The 19,066-nt window shown below is 47.4% G+C and overlaps 2 protein-coding genes across 3 annotated transcripts in view; both read left to right on the plus strand.

Moving 5' to 3' along the window:
• Window positions 1-3,428, plus strand: part of LOC142889383 (protocadherin-15-like) — a 144,249-nt gene extending 140,821 nt beyond the window's left edge. The window contains exon 36 of the mRNA XM_076028094.1: window positions 1,311-3,428. Coding sequence (XP_075884209.1) covers window positions 1,311-2,907 — 1,597 coding nt within the window. The 3' untranslated portion in view covers window positions 2,908-3,428. The remainder of the gene's footprint in view (window positions 1-1,310) is intronic.
• The window catches only part of LOC142889381 (ATP-citrate synthase-like), a 126,967-nt gene that overhangs the window by 4,834 nt on the left and 103,067 nt on the right, over window positions 1-19,066 (plus strand). The window lies entirely within an intron of this gene.

Here is a 19,066-nt window from a genome sequence, read left to right on the forward strand (position 1 = left end):
GTGAATTGAACTTTAAACTTAACGAAACTTAAAAGTTTAGATTTTCAGATCTTTATGTTTTTTCATCCTGGACTCTAATGATACAACCTCACACCTTTGATTTGCTGAGAAAAAGTCCCCTATACCTCTTTAAAGCAGCATGTTGAGCCCTCCGTTTACAGCCTTCTGCCAGAACTGATGCTTTGTTGCACCTTCCAGCTGTGTCCCAGGTTGGGGGTGTGTTAGTGAGGTTTCAGTGCCCTTTGTGTTGTAAAACATAAATATTGCAACTGAGATTGCCAACGAAAAAAATGAAATTTTAAAAAATTAATTTTTTGATATATTTTTTATCCTGTAACCTATATGTATCAATGGAAAACTGTATATTTAGCCCTCTGTTTTCAGCCTCCCATTATATCACTCTGTTTTAGCTTATGGGTAAACCAGATACCTTATGACATCACAAAGGCCTAGTTTTCCTGTGTGTTTCAGCACACTTGTTGAAAAAGTGGCGCCTGATAAAGGAGTGAAGGACTCTTTTGCATCATGCTTGACCTTTGCCTCAGTCACAACCAGCAGTCTTCTCCAATCAGTATTTCTTCAACCGTCCTCTTAGAACTTTTTGGGCCCTGATTGTTCCTTCTGGCTCCAGCTCTTCGTCTCGCAGCGTTTATCGTGGTGGTGCAGTCACGCTCTTGTAGTTTAGTGCTTTTTCAGTGAACACGTTCTCTGTCCTGTGTGTTGGAAAGAGATTTTTCAGTCTAAAGAACCAGCTGTGAGAGAAAACTCCTACGTTTCCCTTCATTTTTGTCCTCCTTTAAACATTTCTTGCATCAGGCAACAGCTGCAACTGATCACTTTTTGTTTTTTCTGCCCTTCTGATGTTGTGCCTAGATGTTGTGCCTCAGCCTGTTGCCTTTACTGCTTTTACTTTGTGGTTCAGTGCATTTTCTTTAGTTTCCAACCCCGTCTGTCTCCCTTCTACATGGACGCCACCTAGGGCCGTAACACCCTCGTTAAATTCTGGATTGTCCGATAGACCTGCCCCCCCACGCTCCCTCTACCTTTCGGGAACTGCCCATTAGTCCAACCTCCCACTAGTCTGACCTCCCACTAGTCTGACCTCCCATTAGTCCGACAAATTGCCCATTGGTCTGACCTCCCATTAGGGTTAGGGTTACAGTTAGGGTTAGGGGACCTCGGACCATTGGGCAATTTGTCGGACTAATGGGGGGTCGAACCAAAGCCATGCTCCCCTTTCATCTGTAGCTTTCTTCATCGTTCCTCATCTTCTTTGTCTCACCTTCTTTCCATCCTGTCGACTCACACAGCTGTGTGAATCACAGAGGTGGCAGTGGCGGCAGCAGTCTGGACGAGAGCGACCGCCAGCGTCTCATCTCGGACTTTGCCACGCGCGCCATCGCCGCCCACCGCCAGTGTGTGGCCAACGGCGGGGTGCTCAACAACCTACCAAAGTCCGAGTCCAACATCACGTTCCTCTCGGACGAGAACCCCCTCACCATCATGAATCCCATCTACCACGAGGACGGCACGCTGAGCAGCCCGGAGACTCTCGGCCGCAGCCAGAGGAAGCGAGACCTCCTGGGGAACTTCTCCCCCTCCAGGAGAGGCCTGCGAGAGGCCTGGCTGAGGCTGAGTTCCCACGGAGGGGATGTGGGATTCGGCGGGTACATCAGCAGTGATGGTGGGTGGGGCTCTGGGAGCGGGCACAGCTGGACGCTGCCGTCCAGGCTGCACAGAAAGGACATGTATGACGGGCTGAGGCGCCAAGTGGTGATGGATCCCGTCCAGTGGGAGCTGGAGCTGCTCAAGGCCGAGTTTAAGGAGAGCAAAGACGCCGGACTGGATTCAGGATTCGATCGCGGCTTGGACTCGGACTTCATGGGCAGCCCGAGTTTGGAGCCCAAGCTGACGGTGAAGGAGCAGGCGCGGCAGTTTGAGCAGCAGGCGCTGCAGGAAATGAGGCAGAGGCAGAACCGTGATTCCCGAGGGTCCCTGTCCCCCGACATCCTCCTCTCGGTTTACCCCGAGTCCCCACAGCACCACAAGCACACGCCCACCCACAGCATCTCCAGCCAGGTCAGGGAGGGTCCACCCAGCATCATCATCACCCACACCGACGGAGGGACGCCCCCGCCCAGCCACAAGCCCACCCCGCCTGTGCTGCGGCGCTTCGGGGCCACCCAGGCAGGGAACCAGGGCGCCGACGAGAGACTTCAGGTCAACCTGGAGGTGATTCCTGATCCTCCTTCGACTCCGCCGCCACCTCCCCCATCTTCACCCCCTCCACCGCCACCTACGTCTGCTCCACCACCACCACCACCTCCTCCACCTCCACCTCCACCTCCTCTTCCGCTCAGCCGCCCTGCTACTCCACCTCCCCCACTCCCCGATCAAACGGAAAAGCCAAATCCTCCCTTCCCTCCTCCTCCCCCGCCTCCCCCACTGCCTCCGCCCCTGTCGCCTTCACTGCTGCGCCCGTCTACCTTCGTCCTCCCGTCCATCTCGGAGGCGCCCGCCCTGCGGCCCGTCTCCCTAAGGGCGCCACCCCCGCCCCAGCCGGCCGAGCCGGAGCCTCCCCGCAAGGAGCTGAAAGGGATCCTGAAGAACATCCACAACATTGCAGACATTGAGAAGTCCGTGGCCAACATGTTCAGCCAAATCGACCAGAAGCAGATCCCACTCAAGAAGGTCATGAAGAGTCGGCCGTCCGTGGATTCCCTCGACTCACTCGATTTGGTGGACGTGCTGCAGCCAGTGGGGGGCGCAGCAGAGGCAGGAGAAGGGGTTAAAGAAGCCCCCGGGGCCGGAGGAGAAGATCCTCCTCCGATTCAGCCCAACCCGAACATGAACTCCATCGTGGAGGAGCTTGAGAAGCGGTTCCCCTCTCAGTCCACAATGCTCTAGTCTTTGCCTTGACTGTGTGGAAAACATGCGGCGAGGGACTTTTTTGGTTTGAGAGAACTGGCGCTGAAAATATCCCACAGAGGCTTTGTTATGTCGATGATAGACTCTTTTTTTTAATTGCCCTTTTTATTTTATTTTACCGCGCTGCATCCGTGCAACTTCTTCTTCTCTCCAGCATCAGAAACAAACTCGGCCACGTATGTATCTTTAAGGAGGACTCCACAACAAATACAGCCAGGTGTCTTGTAATTTCCTAATAAGGTAGTTGATTTGGTTCTCAGTTACTCTCAGGTACTCAGTCTTATGAAACTTTGGAAGACATGAGAAAGAATACTTGAGGATTAGGTTGAGGCAACTGGACTGGTTTTGATATCTTGAAGACATTTTGCTTCTCTTCAGCAAAGGTGTTTTGTTATGCTGGCATGGTGGGTAAACCCCAAGTTTTTGCTCCACCTTGGTGGTTCAATACTTGGGACTCTCCAATCAATTTTTCATCGGAACTGAAGCAAAGGTGAAACATCTTCCAGACACCAAAACCAGTTGTCTTAAAGTACTACGATGGCCTGGACGACTGAGAACCTTCACAGACACATGTGAAAAAATAGCATTGATGTTAGGGGTGGAAGAGGAAACTGGTTAGATTTTGGAATTCGAAGGCTCAGTGTTGAATATAGTGAATCCGCTTTTTACACTGGTTCATAGTGAATGAAAATATAGATTGCCTAATTTTAGTGAATTTCTATGAAATGTATTTTGTATTACATAATTATTTCTGTTACACTCTTACATATTATTCCAGTAGATCCCTGTAAATGTTACACTTTTGAGTGTATTATTTTTAGTTCTACTTTTTTTTCATATAATATAATACCTCCACACGTCTGTTTTTCTAAAGTCAAACTCCAACGAGGAATTCTAAAACCTTTTGCTTTACCTGACGGTAAAGTAGCTTTTTGCTGTCCCAAAAAAGACGTGATTGGCCATAGTTTTAGCAGATGGTTATGGGGAGAGTGTGTTTTCTTTAGCAAAATAAATGTCGTACCATAGGTCGATATTTTCTAAATATCATTATCATTATCATTATTATTATTATTATTATTATTATTATTATTATTATCATCATTAGACAACCAAAAACCTTCAAAAGTGAAGGAAAAGTACCTTTAAGGCAGTTGACAATATTTTTTGTATTATTATAATAGAAATGGAATCCAGCAAACATTAGGTGTCCCACCACAAACATTACACTTTGAATATGAAATTAAAATGCAAAATTAAAAATATGTAAAAATGTATGCAATAGTTGGTTGGAATGCTTGAAGTCCGTTTGTCTTGCCAACACAGTGACTCAGAATCAGTCTTTGTATTTTTGGTTGTTTTTTTTCATATTTGTCCGTTTGTTGTACTTTCTGTCAAATATTCCTTTGTTGGTTGTTTTTGTAGGAGGAAAACAACAATTAATGTTAATGACAAAAGGACTGCGCACAAGGTCGTGTGAATGCAACCGTTCGAAAAAACAACTGATGTTTGTTTACATTTGTGCTTGTTTTTTATCCTCACCTATTTCAAGGTTTGCACTCGTGTACACATTCCTTGGACAGTAACTGAAGCATAAAAACACCTTCAAAAACATTTCTAAATAAAACATGCTGCAGAGTATTTGGCAAAAGTTGGCTTCACCTCGACAATCAATTGTTTTGTTTGGTTTTGGGGTCATTTTCTTGTGAAATGCAGGCAGAGAGCAGCAAGTGATTTTCTCTTGAAGACGTGGTCAGACACACACTCTTTGGCATTGTTTACAGTTGATCCAATCAATACAGCCAAGAAGGCAACAAGAGTTTCCAACAAGTGTTCAAGGTTGCTCTGCGGGGAAATTTCAAAGAGAATTTCAAAAAGAAGCTGAAAAAAAACCTCCTGAAAGCGATTCTTCGATCTTCATTTTTGACGAATACAACAATAGAACGTAGATGCAAGTGGAAAAGCACCAACAGCTCGAGACAGACGACCGACCACTGCACCACCATTCTGTTCACACGTTCTTCCAGTAGCATTAAGTTCGGAGCCTCCATTGTCTCCACCACTCTTCACTTCGTGCCTCTGCAAAACAAAAAAGCTTTCCGAGAGCAACGTCACTCTTTCTTCTGTGTTTGCTCTGCATCTTTGCAGCACCACTACGGTGCATCATTCAAGACCTCAAATGGAATCAGCGTCTGTCTACAGGGCTGATTTTTCCAGTGGCCGCCCATGGTATTGCAAGAGCAAAATCACAAAACCGCAAACCAAAAATAACCACCTTCAAAGCGGTTGCTAGAATACCTCCAACCTGAAACTCGGTCCATAATAAATCTTTCTAATGTGTATGTTTCAGCCATTGACGTTTAATCTTTCCCAAAGAAAATTGCCACAAAAAGCCAGAACCACTATGAAGCCGTAAAATCCCAGCATGGCGTCCAAGCGTCTATGCTGTGTCTCGCCTCGTTCTGACTGGCTGATGAATCATGTGAGTTACAGAGGCATGATGGGAAGTGACACTAGTGCACATGCTCCATGGACCACGCAACGCCAAAGTAAATTCAAGATGTCAGATTCTCTTGGCCTCATGCGTCAGGTGAGCGACTCCATGAATGAATGAACGGGCCGCCGTCTCGGGCACCCCAGGTTCTTGGTCGACTGCTTGCCGGATCCGTATTTACGGAGACCGCCGAGCGGCGCCGGTTGACTCGTGAGGACGGCGAGGTTGTTTGACTCAAAGTGCAAAAGCTGAGCCGCATATTTCACAGCCGTCTGGAGACGCCGTCTGGAGACGCCGCCGGACCGTGGCCGACGGTGACGGTGGCACGGCCGATGGTCTCGCAACACCAGCCTGTCACTGGTGATGTCATGTGGGTGATCTAGTGACAAATAAAGAAAAGCCTGTCCCACACGCACACACACACACACAGACACACACAAAGCTGTGGGAATTTAGCCATGTGTCTCTCGTCTTTTTTCTTGAATCTACAAATATGTTACTAATCTTTGAACTTATCAAGCGCTCTCCTGTTCCAAGCCTGAACACATACCCACACACACACATACACACACACACACACACACACACACACTCACACACACACACATATGTGGCACACAAAAGCTCCGTGCACACAAATGCACAGCACCAGCTTAAACAGGTTGGCGGCGACGCTCCTGTTTCAGCTGACTGAACTGAAAATGTTTTATGTCGAGATTAGCTTTCAACCTGCACACACACACACACACACACACACACACACACACACACACACACACACACTGGGTAACTTCATTGTCTCCCCAGACAGATCAGATTCTGCTTTTCACTCTCTAAGATCTCCTTGTGCGCGTTTTGCAGGAGCGAGAACAAACATCTTGCAAACTACTTCTCCGGGAGCCTGAGCGAGTTGTTTACACCGTTCAGGGCGGCGAGCGGCATTTAATTGGGTCTGAACTGGGGAACGGAGGCACCAGTAATAGCGAGTACGGTGGGTTGGTGGGGGCAGGCGGAGCGAGTTGTGTAATCGCGAGAAGAGCAACAAATGGCTGTGAAATTCCTGCATCGTCGACTGGTGTTGTGTTGTGTTGTGTTGTGTTGTGTTGTGTTGTGTTGCGTTGCGTTGCGTTGCGTTGTGCCGATCAATACTCGAGTGCTTGCGACACCAGACGTGTCTAGTTTTGGAATCGATTCTCATAATAAAGAATTCAAGGACGACTGGTTCAGACACTTGTCATTATTTAACTATTTTTCGTGCGTTACATCCAGGAAACTCTCTGTTCAGGAGCTGCAGGGCTGAGCACCATCCTATGGTAGTTGGTTGATATTTTACTTTTTTAAATCACCCCGGAAAGATTTTGTTTTGTTTTGTTTTGTTTTGTTTTTCCAAAATGCTTTCGTCGGTGTAAGTTACCGAAAAAACGGATGGAGAAAGTGACAAATGGCTTCTTGCATTAAATTGCGCCGGCGCTTCCCAGGATAGTGAATCTCAAATTTTTCTTTTCTTTTTATTTTGTTCATGTTTAGGAGCATATTGAACATTGGCATTAAAAAAAATCTTAAATTTCTTAAATTGTTTTTACAAGTCACTTGGCCAACCGTGGTAAAGCTTGCAGCCCTTGGTTGGCTTGGTTGCCCGATACGGCAACAACCGGACTGTGTCGATCAGAGAGATACCGACTTCACAAAACACCGCACGGGCTGTGTAATGAATGCAACGCGCTGCAACGCCACCTTGCATTCAGGCCTGGTTCGCCCAGTCACTCACTCCATTCAGGCTGCTCAAAGAGACTCTGCTACATTTTCCAAGTTATTTTCCGCGATTCTCTCAACCACAGAAAACAGCGACTCGGTTGGAAAATAAACTGCAGGCGAATGATTGCGGGGCAGAGCGAGGGGAGGCTGAAATAGACGTGTGGAACAGCGAGGTGGATGTGAGCGGAGAGAGAGAGAGACTGGGGTGAGCGTGCGGGAGACGAGGCGGCTACAGTAGCGGCACAACAGACGAGGGAGACAAATTGTGGGAGGATAATGGAAAAGCGGGGATGGGGGTTGTGTTGTGTTGTGTTGTTGGATGCGAGTCTGAGTCTGTTCTTTAAGAGCTAATAATATTTCTCTTCTATCCCCCGAAAGGACACAAAGAGAGGGAGTCAATCAAGTTCGAAGTGTGTGTGTGTGTGTGTGTGTGTGTGTGTGTGTGTGTGTGTGTGTGTGTGTGTGTAACACTCACACTGCCTCTTTGTCTCTCACGCTGCCTCTGCAGGCTGCTGAGTGAAATCACACACTCTCGCCATCGCTCGGCACCACACTCACCCTTTAAATCCATCTTGTTTGCAACTTTATCTTGGGCTACATTGTTACCATTTGCAGGTGTTTAATGCGTCGTCCTGGACTCCAGCATGGGCATCAAAATAATTAGCCAATGATCGACATATTTAGCTCCACCGTTTACAGCTTGCCGTTGAAACGGGTCTGCGGGACCTGAACTGGCCGTGTTAGACATTAGCTTCCTGCTGAACTGAGGCCTTGTTGGACTTTGAACATGTTTGGAAGGGGTCAAGAGCAAGGTGGTCTAAATGGGCGGAGCTAACACCCGGCTTTAGGGTGTGGTCACTAACCTGGGAGTGATATCAGTGCCCTTTGTGACATCACAAAGGACGGATTTCCAGTACTAGTTTTGGTTCTGTTTTTTCGGTGGGTTTTTTTTTAATAGAAGTGGAGCAAACGCAAATAACTTCTCTAATATCTGGGAAGTTCATTCACAGTATAGAGAAACATTTTATTGTTGGAATGTCAGAATTCCCACCGGGAACAGTGTTTTTGTCTCCCCCTTCTTTTGCTTTTGTCACCATATGTTTTGCCATGTGGTTGTGACTTCAACCACCTCCTTATTTGGGTAACTTCCTGTCTGTGATTTTCCCGCCATTTTGTTCACTCACCTGATTCCCATCTTAAACTATTGCCGGTTCAAGTCTTTGGCTGTTCCTGACCATTTGGAGAAGCATTTACTCTGTTTTCGTCACTCCTGTTCAGACCGTTCATGTTTTTGACCTCAGTCGATTTGGACTTCCCTGCCTCAGTCTGCCCGCCTGCCTGTGCACGACCCCTGCCTGTTTTGGCCTCTGTCTCTGCCTGTTGGATTTGAAAAAAATTCTGATTGTTTCTGATCCGCTTGTGGTTCCTAAATCGTGCCCTGACATAGAACACATCAGCAAAGGAAAATTTGCATGATATGTGACATTTTATTTTTTCTGACGCAGTAACCTTCACGCTCACCTTCACTGCATTTTGGCAGATTGCAGATGACTGGCTGGCTTTGCCAGAGGTTTTGTCGTTTTCATCGTCATGGACTTTACTTCAGTAAAATGACTGAAAGGTGTGAAGTTTATGAAGGAATGTCTTGATTTCGAGAACTCTCGAAGTCTCGTCATGCTTAACAGTAGAGCGTCCGAGACACAAATTCCCTTTCATGATGACACAGACGCTGGTGATTAAGAAACAAAATGTTGCTTAATATGGGTCCTTTAATGGCCTCCGTTGTTTGCTGTATGTAAGGTCTCAGTGTTTCCTCTCGTGCTCAGAGGAGGACGATCTGATTCGCCCCCTGTTGTCCACTGATGTCTCTTCGTCAGTCCGGCTCGATAATCTCACTCTCACCTGACAGTTTATCCTCCGGGCGATGGATCTGAGACGCCCGATCGTGGAGATGTCCCGATGTTCATTGCCTTGATTTGGACTCTGTCTCATTCCGTCAATGTTTCTCCCGGTCTTTTTCCAAGGTTTTCCTCTTGTCGTTCTTTGTCGTTCTTCTCTCTTTCTTTCCTCCTCTTTTGTTCTTTAATTTTCACAACAGTAAGTTTTAATTTCACAGCTGTTTAAACAGTGTCAGCCCGTTGTTTTTTTTTTTCCTGCTCTCGTCTGGAGATGCTGAAGATGCTGGTTGAGCTCAAAACACGATGAAATTCAAATTTTTCCTGCAGATTAATAACATCAGTTTTTCTATAATGGTGAGTGGGTTTGACAGCCCCCCATGTGTGCAAAATGTAATGCCGGCTGTATGGACCAGTACATGTCAGCTGATTAGCATAGAGAGTGGAACCAGTGCGGCAAAGAGCTGCACGGCGATGCCACGCTGCTTTCCGCTGCCTGGTTGGTTTCTTTTTATTTACAATTTTTGCATGTATTTTATTTCATTTTATTTTATTTACAGATGCCTTCTTTTTAAACACTTTTGTGTTGCCTTCTTGGGTGAGATACGTGATCTCAGTCTTCTCAGGCGGATGGCGCTAGGTAGCAGCTACGATCGCAGACGGAAATAAAGTGCAAATCCAAAATGTGAATGTGCAAAAGTTATGGTAACAGTCATGATCAGTGGCTTGAATATCTCCTTGTTGCTCTGCTTTCTCTGGATGTCACACTAACTGATAGACCAGTACAGGGCGAACCTGATCCGGATATGACATCCAAAAAAAGAGTAGCATCAATTATGATCTTATAGCATATAAAACTCAAAGTCAACAACATAAAATGTCATTTTCATAATGATTAATTCAGTCAAAGTCATCAAGTCAAGACGTCTAAATGTCAAATATATCAGAAAGACTCTGAGGTCTTGAACTACAGACCCCCTTGCTCAATAAACAATGATTCTGAACCAGAAGCAGCCTGGGTCACAAGATTATTATCCTTGAATGGATCATTTCCCATAATAAACATCACTGTTGAGGTGAAATCCAATTTTCTCGACATTTTCCAACCCACGTAACCGCTCCAGAGTTCCACAGAGGGAAATATCTCCGCCCGGCGTCAACAAAGTAGGAGACGGTGGTGGCGGCCGTGTCGTTTCTCCTGTCGCCCTCCTGGAGCTCCAGCAATCAGCAGCCGTCTCGCACTGTTCGCCTCAGTATCAGGTCTGGTCCACACAGGGAGACGTCTTGGCTCATGGCCAGCACACACCTCCACTGTATTAGGCCAACAGTTGGAAGTGAATGGGTTTAGATGTTATAGCCGGCCAAACTCTCTCCCTTTGAAACTGCTTTCCAATGCGCACTGCACCCAAAATATGTTTTATTTTTCTGGTCTGACAAAATAGCAAAGACGGGAGCGGCGCCTGATAAGTAGCCCGCGGGGAGAAGCGAGTGATTACTAAGTGGCAATAAACGTGTCATCCGCCGACTTTTTCCTCAGACGACTGACGCACAAAACGGCTTGTTTACATGCGGCAAGGCTTGCATTAAAAACACGGCGCGACTGAGAGCCTCTTTTTTTTCCCGCACGCCCAGAATGAGAAATCAGCCTTCAGTCATGAATAAAACATCCAGCCTATTAAAGCACGCCCCAAATTACCTGATAATTGAACTGCGTTATTGTTATTGTTAATGCATTATTGACGCGGGGCCTCTCAACAGGGTTTCCCAATGGCTTCAGCTGGTGAACGAGATTCAATGATTGTATATTACTGAAGCGACGCACCTGGGATGGTCCACCGCGATGACGTGACAAAAAAAATAAAACAAAAAGGGGCAAAAAACAGGAAATCTGCTGCTACTGTGTTTTATTTTCTCTTAAAAAGGACTTCAAACCTAAAGTAGGACCAACTCAAGGAGGAACAGAGACAAACTGTTGAACTGGGCCTAGTGAACTGAGTGGGGTGTCTTCCTCATTTCTCTTTTGAAATATCATATTAGGGAATTTCATTAAGCCTTTTTTCTTTTAGCAGTAAAGTGTCCGCTAGCTAAGCTAACAGGCAGAAGTGCTCTGCTCTCTGCTTAGTCACATGCTGCTCAATGAGCTTCCAATGTTGGATTAAGACCAGTTAAGAATTTGCAAGAATTTGCTAGATCAAAAGAAGGCTCTAAGTAGAGCTTCAAAATGCTAAAAAAATAAATAAATAATAATAATAATGATAAATAAATAAAAATTCAGCAAACATTGAGTTAAATTGTTGTTGTTGTTGTTGAAAACAACAGTTTAACTGAAATAGGCTGTTCATCAGCTGATCAAAAGTTTAGGACCATAGACCATCCTCCTGGAAGAAATCCTTCGTCAGGTGGGCATTGTGAACTGCAGCATTGTCCTGTTGAAAAACCCAGTCATCAGCACACAGACAGACATGCCCACTGCAACATCTCCATTTCGCCAGCTGCTGTTTGAAGCCCCTGTAGCTCCAAAAGCACCCCAGATCATGATGGTGCCCCCTCCACTGTGCCGCGCAGAGAACATCTCGGGTGGCATCTCCTTGTCATTCCAGTAGCTCTGGAAGCCATCAGGACAATCAAGGTTAAATTTTATTTCACCAGAGAATAAAACTTTTTTCCACCTTTGAATTTCCCATGTCTGGTGCTCCCTTGCAAAGTCCAAACAGGCAATTTTGTGGTGTTGAAGGGTACGTGGGCTTTGGAGATGTTTTTTGTTTTTGAAGCCCTTCCCTCGCAGATTCCGTCTGATGGTTATTGGGCTGCAGTCAGCACCAGCAATGGCCTTAATTTGGGTCGAGGATCGTCCCGTGTCTTGACGGACAGCCATTCGGATCCTCCGGCTCAGCGCCAGTGAAATCTTTTTGGGTCTGCCACTTTTTTGTTCAATAACCCTCAGGATATTTTAAAAAATTCATAATGACTGTCTTACTGTGTCCAACCTCAGCAGTGATGGCACATTGTGAGAGGCCTTACTATGCAGCTCAACAATCCTACCACGTTCAACGACAGTGAGCTTTTTTTTTTTCCTTTATACCATCAGGAGATCTTGACAGAGTGACCACTTGACAGAAAATGACATGGAATCCAATTTTTTTTTTGCACATATTTTGGCTTTTAAAGGCTGTGGTGTGGCCTGAACAACAAACAAAGAACCACCGTAGTTCACTGGCAAGATCAGGAGAGGGAGGGTACCAAAGAGGACTTTAGTGAAAGACGCTGCAATCTAAAATGTGAACAATTGATGTCGCTGTTTCTTCTTAAAAATCTCTAAATATTACACACTGAACCTTTAGAAAATGCTTGTTTACTCCCATCGGCGGGGCCAGTGACTGTCCCATTACTGGCCATACCCCTCACTCACTCACTCACTCACTCACTCACTCACTCACTCACTCATCCTCTCACTTACCTCACCAAAGGCTCAGTGAAGTTTCATGAAATGTGCTAAATTTCCGGCAGCCGCTCAAACTTCCAGCAGGTATCTATGTTTCTTCCAGTCGTGTTGATTCTCCTTGTTCCTCTCTCTCTCTCTCTCTCTCTCTCTCCCTCTCTCTCTCCCTGATCTTTCAGCCGCGGATACGGACAGCACGAGGTGGGTGTGTCTTCCTCACGAGTGTCCACACTGTGTCGTTTGCATGCGCCGCACTCACTTCTTCACTCCTCACTTCCATCGTCATTACAAACACTTGTTTCTTGTCACGGAACAACCTTCACCCGTCGTCGTGTGCTGTGTGTTGCTCACTTTGTTTTTCTTTTTTTTTTTTTGCTTGTTTGGAATCGACACAGCAACAAGTGGCAAAAAAAAAAATCTCAGTTTTGAACCTCAGCATCGTTAGAAAAAGAACATCAGTCGCCGTCAGCATTCTTTTCGTCAGAAACTTTAACCGTGAAAAAAAACGATTCTGTCCTGCGTTTCACTTGTGGCAGACGCAGCAACTCCTCCGACCTGCTCTCCTCCGACCTGAGGTACTCTTTCCGCCCTTCTGTCTCTCTCCTGAATGTTTCCTCTCACAGCATGTGCGTTCAGCTTCAGCGGTTATTTCAGAGTTTAGTGCAATAAAAACCAAATGAAAAGTAGGTTTTTCACCAGCAGAGGAGACGGTTACGCAGACCTGCTGGGTCAACTAACAAAGGTCTTGTCACTTGCCAGGAGTTGTCAATGGAGTCGGGCATCGACCCGGGCCAGGACTACTACACACAGGACTACTACAGCTACGAGCACGGGTTCGTATCCAGACTCACTCAGTCGCTCAACATCACAGCAGCACCAGCAAGGAAACGGAGAGCAGACGTCTCTCCTGACCTTCTGACCTCCAGTGACCCCTACAGACCAACACCATTGCAAATCTGATAAAAACATGTTGTTTTTTTAAGGTGTTCACAGAGGACTGAGCAGTGTGTGTGTGTGTGTGTGTGTGTGTGGCTCACAACAGCTGTTATCCGAGCTCCAGCTGTGTGAGAGCGCACGGTGCGCAGCGTCGGTGATGCTGAAGCGCCGACCACCAGTGACCTGCTGCATTCCTGCCCACTCATCGTGTTTATCTTTTTGAACTCACAAGCTGGAGGAAGATCTGCCAGTGTGTGTGTGTGTGTGTGTGTGTGTGTGTGTGTGTGTCTGTGTGTCTGTGTGTGTGTACGTGCGCGTGCGTGCGCTCATGTTATTCTGCTCCCAGCCTGCCATCTGTGATGCATTGTGTAATTTTTAGAATTTTAGCTGCAGACTCCCGGGAACTTGATTTTATACACCCACACACACTCACAAATACACACACACACACACACACACACACACACACAGACACACACACACTCGCTCGCCCTTTTTATTCTCTCTCACACACACATGCACACACACACACAGACGTACATAAATTCTCTGATGGTGCACACAATCACTCACTCATGCACTCACTCATAAAACGCTCTCTTGCTCATTCGGTCTCTCTCTCTCTCTCTCTCTCTCTCTCTCTCTCTGCGCGCGCGCACACACACAGAAACGCACGTACATACACAGGCTAATTCTCTGCGCCTAGCGCTCTAGCAGCTAATCAACCAGCCAGCCGTGGAAGCAGACAATGGGCCAGATGCTTCTGGCTTCCAGCAACGTCCACAAACTCGTGTCTGACTCTGTCTGAACACCGGAGCAGGAAATCAGACTCTGTGACCCAGTGGGATTCAGACGTCAGTGATGTCATTTGTCTCAGCTGTGAGCGAAAGCTGTTTTGTTTTCATTTTCTCTCTCGCTCTCTCTCTCTGTCTTTCTTCTTTTTCTAAAACTGTGCAAATAAGATCTGGCAGAGCTCAGAGGGCACAGAGAGGAGAGCAAGAGACAGACAGAGAGGTGTGGGACACGCCAGCTCATATCATATCAGTTGATATCATCAACTGTAACCCATAGATTGCTTCGGGGAAGGGGTCGCAAACTTTAGACCTTCCATTTCTACTGGCTCCAATTCGTGAGATCCTTTTTTTTTTTTTTTTTTTTGTTAAGGGAGGGGGGGATTTTCTCCGCTTGTGGAACGGAGCCATCCGCTCTTGGCGCCTCTCTGATGGGATTTTCCGCCGACACTGAAAATAACTTGCGCCGTTTGTCGAGCAGGTTTGATGTTTCCGTCGCGAGAACAAAAAAATTAAATTAAAAAAAAAAAGCCACCGTGGCGAATTTGTGTGTCACCCCCGCAGTCGCAGAGTGCGGCGCTCGGGCGGTGACGCTGCGTTGAACGTTGCATTTTCTGTAGTTTCCCTTCAGCAGCGTCAGCTGCGCCGCTGTGACTCCAGCGAGAATCCCTCCGCGAGCGTGTCGCGCTGCTCCTTAAAGAGACACGTGGACCAGCGCTGCTCAATGAGCCCGCGACCCAGTTCGGCCCAACCACGCACCATTAGGCTGCGGATTGTGAAGCATCACTCAGTTGATTACTGCCCCCTAGTGGAGATGTTCGCGGGGTGAGGCGGAACGGGGTAGAGAGTGTGTGACTTTTTTTATAGGCCGTGTTGGTGTAGAGAACGTGTAGGTTTGAATATTTAGCCCTCTGTTTTTCAGTCTTCCACTCAAACTCTGGGTTTTAGCCTTCTGCTTTGAAAAAATAATTGAGAAAAAATACAGTCAGTGGTGGATTAGCAGTGCCCTTTGTGGCGTCATAAAGTGTTAATAAAGAGTTTTATGAAAAGCGTAGCAGGATAAAGAAGTAAAGTGTGAGCTTTCCTCATTCCTGGGGAGCTCGGTGAAGGTTAGAAGCTCACTGTACTGTTCGAAAACGCTGGTAAAAGCAATTTTTGCACGACCTTTGAGTTTCCCCAAACTGCAGCTCGTCCACACAGGGTTTCAAGAAGCTCTTGATTTACTTTGACTTTCAGTCTGCCGCCAGAGCTCGGAGCTACAAAAGCTTTGAAAAACTGGACCCCGAAGAATTGAAGAATTTACTATTTAAAGAGAATATAATCAGTTGACCACTGCTGTCTTGGTGTAAATTATAGATGTGAAAAATGAAAAAGAAATGACACACGAGACCTTTAAGAATCCAAGCACTAAGTTTTGTTTGGAGGTTTGATGTTAACTTTCTTACCAGCCTGACTTCCTTGTTTCCTCCTCGTCCACACAAACAACACACAACTCATTTACTCAACAATTCCAACAACTTGTCAAACCAGCTGACTAAAAGCAGCGTGGGAACAACTCCGTCAAAAAGCCGAGCCAAAGGACTCGCAGCAGATTTGTGGCTCTAATCACACTGGGACATTGTTTCAAGGAAAATACTTTTTTGACGCACATACACACACACACACACACACACCACCACCACCACCACCACAACCCCAAAGTTTTTTTTATTATTATTTTCCCGAGTTGATTGCTGCAGGGCATGGAGCCCAAGCACTGATACGCAACACAATCTCTTTTGCCTGGTGCAGGCAGCCAGTGCAGCTGCGCTCCCGGCAACGGGCTTCGGCAAAAAGACAAAAGGGTAAAGGAATCGATTCCGGCACCAAATCTCTCCTAGCAACAAAATGTCCCCTTTGTGGTTAAGGCAGCTTTTCTCAGCGAGTCATTAGCAGCTGCTTATCACTGGAGTGAACCGCCGCCTGGGCCTCGTGGCTCCGGATAATCACCAGCCAAATGGTTGTTTGTCCTGGCTGCCTGTTTCTCCGCTGCCCCGGCTGCTGATTGGCCGAAACCGCCGGGTTTTGTAGTTTGCTTTTATCTTATTTATTGCTGTTTGCTCAGTTGCCACCTCTCACCTGTCCAGGTATGAGCTGCCTCAGTACGGCAGCCGCAGGAAGCTGATTTCACCCTCGGGCCTGTACGACGAGTACGGAGAGGTCGTGGTGGATGACGACGGCAGCTACTACTACAGCCCACAGGAGTCTGACGGAGAGGTAAAGAAAACCAAAAGCTTTTTCACTGGTGGCTTGGAGACTGATGGTGTGCCAGCAGAGCTTCCACCACCAATTTTGGGCCCTATGACTAAAAGTCTGTTTTGGCCTCTCTCCCATACAGAGCGTATTAATAACGGCAGCCAGATGTGTAGGGACCAAAAGTAGGGACGGTATTTTTATTTGAACTGTAAGAGACCTGCTTACTTTTAACTTTTAAGCATTTTTTAAGTCTCCATACTTTTTTATCCTCAACCTTGCGTTTTTATAAAATAAAAAACTCTACATATGCGTATTTAACCCTTTGTTTGCAACTTCCTGCAAAAAAAAAAAAGTGCTGGATTTTAGTGTCACACTGCGCGTACTGACGCTTTGTTGAATCTTCCACGTGTTTTGTAAGAGGTCTGAGAGGGCGGAGCCAACACGTTGCAGGAAATGTTATGTCTAACTTTAGAAAACGGTAGCTGTGACTTATCAATGCCCTTTGTGACATCACAGAGTGCCAACTGGAAAGTGGTGCGAGCAAAAACAATCAAAGCTTTGACTTCTCTCTGGAGAGATCACCAACAGACATGCTGTAAAATCTACTGCTAGAAAACGTTGGTAAAGGAAATTCTGCAAGATTTGGGACCTTTAATTTTCCTTAAGTTGTCCCTCATTTGTGCTACATTTACATTTTGATCAGCTTTGCAGACACAATAATACCATTGGAGTCAGTGGCCTGAAACTAATGAAGGACTCAGTAGGAGCCCGAACACCTACAGGGATAATAATGCTTTGAAGAAAAAAACTAGTAGTCACATCTTCTTTGCTTTGTTGCAAACTTTTTCTCGGCTTGAAACCTGGTAAACAACCAAACACCTTGTTGGTACCTCATCATTTCTCACCAAAGGCTGTTTTTTTTTTTTTAACCTTATGAGCCAGCACAACTTGATCTTTTCATCTAACGCTCTGCTAAAAGGGTAAACCTGTGTGTTTCCTTGAGGCAGTTTTTTTTTTTTTTAATCAAGCCTGAAAAAGTAAAAATGTGAAGTTTCCCTCTTGGAAGAATCGAATTGGAATTATATTTCCGCTGACATTTTTCTTCTCACGCTTGTCCACATCACACGTCCTCCTTCACTTTTTTTTTTTTTTTGCTTGTGTCATTAAAACGATGCTGTTGTGACAACAGGTGAGGAGAAAGCTTCCAGGTGTTAGAGTAGCCCCGCGTCCAGTTCCACCATCTCCAGGGCCATCGGGAGGCGCAACATCCCGGAGCGACGCCAGACGACCCGCGGTTCCCCGGGCCCAGGGGCCGGGGAGCGTGGCCAAAGGGGGCGTGGCCCGAGTGGCCGCGCTGCTGCTGTCCTCCGGGGGCAGAACATCCGGACAGCCTCCTGCCTTCCACCTGCCCTGGAGCAAAGCCAGAGTGAGGCCGGCGCAGGAGGGCGAGGGACTGGGGCGGAGCGCAACAGAGGAGGGAAAAGCAGGAATAGGATTTCAGTATTCGGGAGCGAGTGAAAGAAGAAATGAGGCCGAAGTGGCAGGAAGAGGAAGGACGAGCAGGGAAGGAAGCGCGGCCGATGGCGCGGCAAAATTTGCTTTTGAAGGAGGGGCGCCGGAGCGCCGGGCCCAGATTCCCGCTGTGCCCTCAGGCTCTGCCCACTTCCCCGGCCTGGGTGGCGGCCTGGGTGCTGGCCTGGGTGGCGGCCTGGGTAGAGGCCTGGGCAGGGAAGTGGGCGGCGGCCTGGGCAGGGAAGTGGGCAGCGGCCTGGGTGGAGGCCCTGGTGGCGTCCTTGGTGGTAGTCTGGGCGGAGACCTATACATTGATGGCAGTTACTTGAAGACGTTGGCTGAGTCCAGCGAGGCCTTGGCTCTTCTCTCCCTGGCCAGGAGGATCCAGGTGGTGGACGAGCAGCGGCAGGGTGACTGGAAGGGTTGGAGGAGGGGAGAGGAAGGTGGTGGCAGCGCGGGGGATCCGAGTGTCTCTACAGCCGTGTCTGAGAGGGAGGATCAGTGGAGGAGGTGGAGGAGGAAGAGAAGGGCAAGACTTCCTGACAGAGACTCCGAATCAGGAAGTGGCAGCGGAGAGTCCAGCCCAGTCTCGGCCGAGCACGATAAATCTGAAGCGGAGACGGAAAAGAGCCAGTCGGACTCTGGGACGGAAGTGGAGACAGGAAGCCAGAGCAGGTCAGAGTCAGAGGAAGAGGAGGGCAATCATGGGAGCGAGCAGAGAAGCAGCAGTGCAAATGTGGAGGTGGTAGCGGTGAGTTCCAGAACATCAAGCACCACTCACTTCAGTTCTTCAAGCAGAACTGAGGAAGATGAAGTAGAGGAGGCAAAAAGTTCAGTGTCGGGGAAGAAGACAAAGAGCATCGGAGACTCCAGCAGCGACCAATCCGACGCCAGTTCAGGCCTGACGGATGTCTCAGACAACTTGTCGCCAATCCTGGAGGACACCGAGGAGGAGGAGGAGGAGGAGGAGGAGGAGAGGAGCAGCAGCCCTAGCGAGGATGAGGAAGAGGGACATTTGGAAAATGAGTCGGCTGATTGAAATGCAGATGAGGCCTGAGTTAAACCTCCTCCTCCGCCTCCTCCT

The sequence above is a fragment of the Nelusetta ayraudi genome, unplaced genomic scaffold (assembly GCF_046127955.1).
Source record: "Nelusetta ayraudi isolate G7.1 ecotype Tasmania unplaced genomic scaffold, CSIRO-AGI_Nayr_v1 ptg000022l, whole genome shotgun sequence".
Lineage (NCBI taxonomy): Eukaryota > Metazoa > Chordata > Actinopteri > Tetraodontiformes > Monacanthidae > Nelusetta > Nelusetta ayraudi.